At 54.0% G+C, this 9,126-nt stretch overlaps 1 protein-coding gene across 1 annotated transcript in view; it reads right to left on the reverse strand.

Moving 5' to 3' along the window:
• Positions 1 to 451: 451 nt before the first annotated feature.
• IQSEC3 (IQ motif and Sec7 domain 3) overlaps positions 452 to 9,126 on the reverse strand; it is a 100,719-nt gene continuing 92,044 nt past the window's right edge. The window contains exons 9-14 of the mRNA XM_011957132.1: positions 8,318 to 8,443; positions 6,351 to 6,450; positions 5,984 to 6,145; positions 2,722 to 2,814; positions 620 to 669; positions 452 to 535 (exon numbers count right to left, since the gene is read on the reverse strand). Of these exons, the coding sequence (XP_011812522.1) occupies positions 461 to 535; positions 620 to 669; positions 2,722 to 2,814; positions 5,984 to 6,145; positions 6,351 to 6,450; positions 8,318 to 8,443 (606 nt within the window). The 3' untranslated portion in view covers positions 452 to 460. The remainder of the gene's footprint in view (positions 536 to 619; positions 670 to 2,721; positions 2,815 to 5,983; positions 6,146 to 6,350; positions 6,451 to 8,317; positions 8,444 to 9,126) is intronic.

Here is a 9,126-nt window from a genome sequence, read left to right on the forward strand (position 1 = left end):
ACCCTGCTCTGTCTCATTTTCTTTTGCACACATCCCTATGCCCTGGCCAGCTTTCCAGATGGACCAGCTGTTCCAGGGAGGAGTTCCCCCTCCCTCCGGCCCCCAAGTCTCAATTCTCCGGCCCCAGGTGTCCAAGGGAACAGGGTCTGCCCAGAAGTGATCGTTTGGGGCCTGGCCGAAGGGGTGACTCTCCGGCGGAGCCCAGGCTCCCCGCTATGGAGGGTGGGAGGACTTGGGGAAGGGGATGTGAGGTTCTCTGATACAGCAAGTACTGGGGGAGCAGTGAGCACTTCCTGGGGAGGTGGATTTGGGGGCACACAGGAAGGATGGCCCTAGCGTGTCGTGAGCTCCGTCTCCAGCGTGTTAGTCTGGGAGCTTGGCCTCGGAGGGCAGCAGGCTGGGGAAAGAGGAGAAAGAGCTCGCGGCTTAATTAGGCGCTGGAACAGTGGCATTACCCATGCTAGCAGTAACTTTTAATTGTATCTCTTGAAATTGGTAAAATGGTGAGTCGGGCTGGGGAGGCATTGATTAATACCTGAGAAGAGAAACAACAGAGACGGTGAGAAGAAGGACAAGGGGGCAGGGAGTCACTCACCTGGGCAACCAGGGCTCCACTTACCTCCACCGTGCTCTCCGCCGGCTTCTCCCTGAGCGCGGCCTCCCTTTTGGCTTTGAATGCAAAGAGCACAGGGCTCGTTCTCTACTGGCTGAGAATGAGCTACCTGCCCCTCCCCTGCGCCCCTCAAGCATCTCTGCAGCTAAGACTCGGGGTCGCGCTGCCCCTCACTGGGGCGGAGGCTGGGAGTCCCACTCTGCCACTTAGGAGCTATGTGACCTGGGCGAGATGCTGCATCTCTCTGGGCTGCCACAGACTAGAAGATCTCTGGCGCTCTTTCTCAAGTTGGCATTGTGGAATCTGATTTACCCCTATTCAAAGCCTTCCCAGGACGAACTGCGAAAGCTGGCTTGCAGGAGGCCTGGGTTGTGGGCGCCACGTTCATCAGCCTCCATGGATCACAGGCTCCTGGAGTGTGAGCCACACTTCTTTGCTCCCAGCCCTGCAGACTGGCTGAGGGGGGAGGACCGAATGGGCTGAGGCCTGCACAGCACTCACTGCAGTGCCTGGCACAGTAACAGCTGATAATGGCTCCGTAATTACTCTGAGGGCCTTCTGGCTGGCCTGGCACAGCAGCAGGGACCCTGCGGACCTCCATGGATAGCTCATTGGCTCTTTCTGGCTGAGTCACTCCCGGCTTCCACCCCTCCCCCCAGAGGAGCCCCTCTCATTTCCCAACCCCTGGGGGTGCCAGTTTCCCCTGCTGTGCTCAGTCCTCTGCTTCCTGCAGCAGTAGAGAGAGCTGCACCATTGTCTGGGAATGAGACAGACCCAGCTGTGGAAGGGACTAAGGGACACGTCCCTGGGGACAGGCATCTGGGCCTAACCAGGGCGGGCAGCTTCCAAAAGAGAGGCAGGAGGAAATGGCAGGGAATAATACGCAGCTGAGGGCTAGCTCTGGGGTTTCACAGCTGAGACAACAAGCAGCGACCCGGGCCCTATGACCTTATAGAAATGAAGAGGCCAGCTGAAATCAGGCAGCGTGGAGAAGTATGGACGCACCATGGCAGGTCAAACCCACACAGGGAAGATTCCATCACAGTGAGAATCTCTACACAGCGAAAAGAGCCCCATGTCCTGCTTGGAAAGCGAATCTCATGTCCTCACTGCCGTAACCAGTCCCCGTGCTGCTGCCTGTTTCAAGTCAGGAGTCAGGGCCAACTGTGGCGGGTCATGGACCGCATGGAGCCCACTGGAGTTTCTCAGCTCAAGCTGGCGTCTCGCTATGATCCTGGCTTTCCAGTGCTCTGCACAGGGCAGCAGCCATTGGAGAAGTGTTTGTTGAGTGTGAGAGTAAGTGACTGAGTTAACTAATTGGTGGACAGCTGCGGATGGCTTGCTGGGATTTCACTGGAATGAGATAATTCTCATGCATCTCTCCTCGTTCTCTTTATTTGGGGCTGGTGGAAGGGAGGTGGTGGAAACTTTTCCTGATCCCCTGCAGGTGGGGGTAAGGTTGGGGTAGGAGGTGGAAGGTAGGGGCCTTGGGGACGGAGGACGCAGGTCTAGGGAACCTGGCCGAAGGAGGTGCCACCTCTGGAGCCAACTTGACTTGGCTGGAGTGAGCAATTCAATTGGAGAAACCATTAGAGAAGTGGAGTTTGAGGGTCTCTCTGGATTTGGGGTGGGCTGACCTGAGCCAGGGATCAGGGAGTGCTTTTGCCTCATTAGTGAAGGGACTGTACAGAGATGAGCAAGATCTAGATCCTTCTGGTCACCCTGCCCTCTTACACTGCCTGGTTGGAGAGTGTTCCTCATGGGGTTTCTCTTGACCTCCCCTCGTCAGGACAGCCTGGCTGCAGGAGGGAAGGCCTCCCTGCTGGGGCCGGGATGCCAGGACTCCTCCAGGGCAGACAGGGACATCTCACAGACTCCAGAACTCTGGTGCAGTTTGCAAAATGGACAGACACATTTCTCTCTTGCCTTCCTCCTTACTCCCACCACTTAAGCCCATGAGATTAAAGAAAGCAAGCCTGGCACTCCTCAGCAGAAAGAAACATGCCATGGGAATGGGCAACTCTCCCTGCAGATTGCCCAGAACCCACACCCAGGGTCCCTGAGTGGCCTCCGTGGGGGCTGGCACCCTGGGCAGAGCCGAGGCTCACCTGTTGGCGATCCTTGCTTTGACGGTGGGTCCCCCTGGGCTCCGCTGGGCTTGAAGGAGAGTGTCTTTGTTCCCTGCTGCTTCTCCAGCTCCCCTAAGGAATGGAGAGGCCCGTGAGCAAGAGAAATCATAACCTCAACCACACAGAAGGAAGGGAGGAAATGAGGGGCAGGCAGGAAGGGGAGGAAGAAGCCGAGAGGTCCCAGCACATGCTGTGAAACACGGACCTCGGGTCTGGCCCCACCACTGAATAACAAGTAAAATACCCCCTCGGAATCACGGTCTTCTCATCTGTACATGGGGATGATCATATCTGCTTGAACATCAGAGAGGCACAGAAGAGGCTGATATGAGGGAGGTGAACTGCCTGGGTTTGAATCCTGGTTCTGACACTCCCTGGCTGTATGGCTTTAGGCAAGTTACCCAACCTCTCCATGCCTCACTTGAGAGGACAGCTGTGCCCGCTTCAAGGTGTCATTAAGAGGACTGCGTGGGGAAATACACATAAAGCACTGAGGACAAGGCCTGGCTAGTGACCCTTACTCCATAAGTATTAAGGTGCGTGTGAAAGTAACGGCAAAAACCGCAATTACTTTTGCTCCAACCTGTATCAGTTTTGTTACATTGTGTGAGAAGCACTTGGCACAGCAGAGCTTGCTGACAGGGGTGACACCTCACCTCTCCACCCAGCACCTGGGAGGATGGAGCCTGCCTGGCGGGCTGAGCCTCCACAAGGTGTTCAAAGCTCTCCCAAGGAGGAAAGTCCATACCAAGGGTGTGGAAGTTGCAAGCCTGCGGGGCCAGGACATCTGTCTAGGTACTCAACTTTAATTCCTCCCACTGGATTGGAAACCTGTTCTTTCTTGCTCTTCTCTCAATGGAGCTACAGAACTGCCGGCTGCCATCCTTGGAGATTTGACATGATTATTAAATCACTCCTCCTGCTTCTCTTTTCCAGGAGACATAACTCAAGTTCCTTTTATTAAAGCTACTCTCCTGGGCTCCATTTTCAGTCTCTCTGGTTGTCTAGAAACCAGGGACACTGAACTGTAGGCCCCCAAACCAGAACAATTTGTCCTGATTGCCTAAATCACACCATCGATCAATGCTAAATATTTTTACTGAACTGAGCGTTGTTTCTCTCCCCCAGAGGGGCTCTCTTGGCTTTGGAGAAATTAGCATCATAATTACAAGTGAGGAGTCCTGGGCCATTGGATGCAAACCTTGTTTTGTCACTGACTGCGAACTTGGACAACTTCCCTAAGTGCTTTTAGCCTGTTTCCTTATTGTAAAATGAGGAAAATAATGCCCACTATCGAAAGCTGTCGTGAGAATTAGTCCAGTGCCTGACATATAATAAGTCCTCAATAAATGGTAGCTGATACTGTTTTCCGTTTTCTTTTCTTTTTTGTAGAGACGAGGACTTGCTCTGTTGCCCAGGCTGTTCTTGAGCTTCTGGGCTCAAGCAATCCTCCCTCCTGAGCTTCCCAGAGTGCTAGGATTACAGGTGTGAGCCACTGAGTCCAGCCCATTTTCTTTTATTTTATTTTTCCTGGCTTCCTTTCCTCCCTGTCTCCCTGGCCTGCCCTTCCTCTTCCCTCAGCTGTTCCTTCCCTTTCTCTCCAGTGAAGACTAAGAGCCAGCATGAGCCTTTCTTCCTGCTCTTTTACCCTTGAGGCAGCAGGAGAGAATATTCACCTCCTGACACGACAGATTCTGACACTGTCTGCTCCTCTGTGACTCTGGGAAGCGGGGTAAATGCTGCTTCTGCGCTGATGGGGGAAGGTGCCTCTCCCAGCAATGCTGGTGCCACTTGGTGTGCTACGGCCCCCCAGGGCAGTGCGGAGCCATCTGGGACAGTCAGACAATGAGAGAGGTGAAGCCATTTCAAGGTGCTTTCTTGAAAATGCTCCAGAACAACAGCAGAGGTGGCCTCTCTGGCGATCCAGTGCAGCCCTTGAAAAGAATCTGTTCATTTCGGTGCTGAACTCAAATAAGCCAACAGATTGAAGGAAGGGAGTTTATATGCACCCCTCCCCACCAAGCAGTTACCTGAGTTCTAGAGCCCAGTCTGATGGATCTCATTTTACCCTGATTTAGATTGTTTCCTTAGAAAAAATAAACAGAACCTCTTCTCTCACTCCTGGGTGGAAGTATAGAATCAAACGTAAATGAAAATGACAGCTCCTCCACTTCTAACGTGCACGACCTGGACACACGGCTGAACTCCTCTGAGCCTCAGCTGGAGAGTGGGGTCAATGCACCTACCTTGCAGCGTCACTATGAGAATCCACAAAATAGAAATAAACTGCTTATCGTGTAGTAGGAACCTCAAAAATGACGATCCAAAAGCACCAGCCTGTCACATTGATCCCCTGCTCAAAATCTCCCCCTGCCTTTCCTAGCGCCTAACGGGCAGATATTAATTTAGAAACACTTTTTAACTAAGTGGCCATATAGGCAGGCCTGAAGCCTATTTTCATTTTCTGTTTTAGTTTCTGAATCTGTTCTTATTTAGTCCTCCCTTAAAGGCTATCTGGAGCCTCTGTGATGCTTAATCAGTACAAGCTTGTACGTGGGTACAGGTTGCAGGCCCTTGCTGCTCCTCCCTTAACCCCAAAGCGGACAGTAAACCACCTGGACATACAAAGAGACCCACATATTCTCTAAAATGCCTGAATGGAATAATCTAGAATCCAAGCATTCCTTAGAGGAACACAGACTACTGTAAGATGAGGGATAGTAAGAAAGCAGCCTAGGCTCTTCAAAAGGACAACGTTTTAAAGAAAATAAAGTGGAGGGATGATTCAAGATTAAAAGAGAGTGAAGAAATGAGGCCAACCAGATGCAATGTACAGACTTGGGCCACAGCGGGGGAGGTAACAGCAGACGGTTTGGTGGGAAGAAAAGCACCAGAGCCCCATGGGCCTGCCTGGCCAGCTCGCTTGGTCATCCCAGTAAAACACAGCAGAGATCTCTGTTCCAAGAGGCCCACGTGCAGCCCCACATGCCTGCTGATCTGTGTACACATGTGTGTGCACTCTAGCAAACCTCACTTTAACTGTGAAGAAACATGGAAACTGGTGCTCCCACGCGGGCTGTGGGAGTATGGTGTGGAGAGGCCTAGAGATGGGGAGGGTCCGAAGTGGGGCCACGGCAGGGGTGCACTGCTCCCTGGAGTCAGGCATGTCTGTCTCAAGCTACCCCTGTCCCTTGCTGAATGGGAACCCCCACCAGCTGCCTCGGGAAGCCTGCGTCCTTACACTCTATCCGAATCTGCTCCAGCTCTGTCACCTCAGCAATGGACTCCTTCAGGTCCTCCACGAACTTTTGCATCTCGTCCGAGCCCAGGGCACAGAAATGCAGCACCTGCTTCCTCTCAGAGCCCGAGAGCGGTGTCACCAGTGTGATGCCATGAGAGTAATCTGGAAAGCAGACCCCAGGCCCCCAGTGGGCTGTGAGCAGCAGCAGCCGAGGGCTGGAGCCAGCCAGACATGAGGAGGGCATGGGGTCTTTGGGGCACTCATGCCTCCATCCACTCTGCTGTCCAGCACTTCTCCCTCAACTCGCCCCAGCCATTTCATTCATCCATTCCTTCTCAAAGACTTACATTGGCTGTCAAAGACTTACACTCGTTCTCAAAGAGGTGGAACTGCATGCCCAGCAGGCCAACTGACTTGCAGAAGGTGTACGTGGAGGAGCTCTTCTTCTTCGGGCAAAGTTTGAGAATCTGTTCAGGAGAGGGAGATAGACATGTGCTGATGAGCAGACAGTCATGGAAACATGGATGCACAAACACCCAGGGGGATGCATGATCACAGAAGTAAACACAAGCAGTGATGAATGTGCACATACAGATACAGATATATACATATATGTACGCACACTATACCAAAATGTGCGTCTTCACTGCACAAAACCCTATAGTCGTTATTCCCTCTGCACTTAGAAGCCACGCCACGGAGCCTGAGCTGGCCTATAAAACCCACCTGATGTGATCCTTGCCTTACTCTGGACTTCTGCCCAAGCCACGGTGTCCTCCCTTCTGTAGCTTGAGAAGGGCAAGCTCGGTTCCATTGTGGGCCCCTCGCATACGCTGTTCCCATTCCACAGCTCTCCCGGCAGCTTTTTGCACGGCTGCATTACTCTCATTACTTAAGTCTCAAATGCCACCTCCTTAGAGATGCCTTCCTGGACCACCCCCTCTAAAAAACCACAGCAAACCCAAACCTGGCCCTTAACCCCAGTCACTCTCTGTACTATCACCTGGTTGCAGCCTTCATAGTGCCTTCCCCCATTCTGATATTATCTTGTTTGTCTGTTTCTTAATTATTTTCTATCTCCCTCCCCTACTAAAATGAAAGCTCATGTTAGTAAAGTCATCTGATTTCTTAATAAACAAATTTCTATTCAGAACCTTCTGTGAGCTGAGCCCTGGAGATAAGGAGAACTCAGAACAAAGCCCTTGCCCTCAAGGTGCTTATGGAATGTGGAGTGTCACAGTGTCCATCAGGTGATCAAACAATAAAGCGTAACTCATCAAAAAAAAACAAAACCAAGGTGCTAAGTGTTTTGAAGAAAATGAAATAGGGTAAGGAATCAAAAGTGATTTGAGACTTGAATGAAAAGAAGGAGACCAGGAAGGCAAGAGGAGAGTGCGAGATCTGGAGGAGCTTTGCAAGAAGGAGCAGCAAGTACAAAGGCCTGGCCAACAGAAGGAAGGCGGCTCACAGGGCTGAGGAGAGGGCAGGGAGGCAGGTTAGGGGAAGGGGACACGTGGCCTAATGTGCACTCCAGAGAGATCACGCTGCTGCTCTCAGGGGGGTGAAGCCTAGAGGTGGGGAGAGCCCTGTGGAGGCTGATGTGGTTCACTGAATGTACCAGGCGCGCGCTAAGACCGTAGTAGTGGAGATGGTGAGAGGTCGTTCAGGCTTGTGATCATTTTAGAGGCAGTGCCAATGTGGCTCATGGATAGAGAGGGCCGATGCAAGGGAGAGACAAGCCCTGTTCCAGTTCTGCTCACCAGTTTTCCAGACCTACAATAATGCCTGGCACAGGGTCAACACTGAATAAATATTTGTTGAATGGATACTTATTTTCAAAGAGCAAGGAAGGAGTATCTGTCGGTACAGATGTACGCATGTCTGCATGCATGTGCACGCACGCACGCGCACGCACACACACACAGATAAACCAGCCTAGCCTAGGCCCAGGGACAGAGCATGCTCCACCGAGGCCCTGTTCCTCCCAGGCCCTGGGGTGTGAGGCACAGCCCTGTGCGCTCCCTGCCCTGGGCTTCCTGTAACGTGGAGAGGCCAGTGGTCTGGGATCTAGTTTGTTAACAGTTTGTGCAACCACAAGCAGATCATCTGATGTCTCGGTGTCACGACTTACTAAGTAGGAATTAGCATGTCTCCCTGAGCCCCCTCACGCCCATGGTGTGAAAGCACCACGAAGGCAGACCCGTCCCACGGAACAGGCATTCCGCTCTGAAACCTCTGGGCGTCCTTTCCTGCCCACTTCAGGGACCCTGCCCAGGCTGCTCAGGGCAGCGGGCAGCCCCAGCCCAGCCCAATCCCGGAGCGGGGGCCACTCACCACCAGCAGGTCGTTGAAGAGGAACACCTCCCTCTGATGCGCCGCCTGCTTCTGCAGCTTGTTCACATCCGTCACCTCAAAGAGCCGGCTGCAGCACACCAGGCGGCGGTGGGGCACCGACAGCACCTGCGCGCGGGCGTGGCGCTCAGCGGGAGAAACCAGAGGCCTCCAGGCCTCCCCAACCACAGCGCCCATTTTCCAGAAGAGACGGGGGCCCAGGGAGAGGGGAGGAGCTCTTTGGTTCTGTGGCGGGAGAGGGGCGGGGCTCCAGTTCTGTGGAGAGGGGAAGGGAGGGATTCCAGTTCTGTGGAGGGAGAAAGGAGGGGCTCTCCGGTTCTGTGGCGGGAGAGGGGAGGGGAGGGGCTCCAGTTCTGTGGAGGGAGACCTGAGGAGGGGCTCCGGTTCTGTGGCGAGAGAAGGGAGGGGCTCTCTGGTTCTGTGGAGGGAGAGGGGAGGGGCTCCAGCTCTTTGGAGGGAGAGGGGAGGGGCTCTTCGGTTCTGTGGCGGGAGATGGGAGGGGTTCCGGCTCTGTGGCGGGAGAGGGGAGGGGCTCTCCGCTTCTGTGGAGAGGGGAGGGGAGGGGCTCCGGTTCTGTGGCGGGAGAGGGGAGGCTCTCCGGTTCTGTGGAGAGGGGAGGGGAGGGGCTCCGGTTCTGTGGAGAGGGGAAGGGAAAGGCTCCAGGTCTGTGGAGGGAGAAAGGCGGGGCTCTCCGGTTCTGTGGAGGGAGAGAGGCGGGGCTCCGGTTCTGTAGCGGGAGAGGGGAGGGGCTCCGGTTCTGTAGCGGGAGAGGGGAGGGGCTCCGGTTCTGT

This window comes from Colobus angolensis, unplaced genomic scaffold (genome assembly GCF_000951035.1).
Source record: "Colobus angolensis palliatus isolate OR3802 unplaced genomic scaffold, Cang.pa_1.0 Scaffold437, whole genome shotgun sequence".
Lineage (NCBI taxonomy): Eukaryota > Metazoa > Chordata > Mammalia > Primates > Cercopithecidae > Colobus > Colobus angolensis.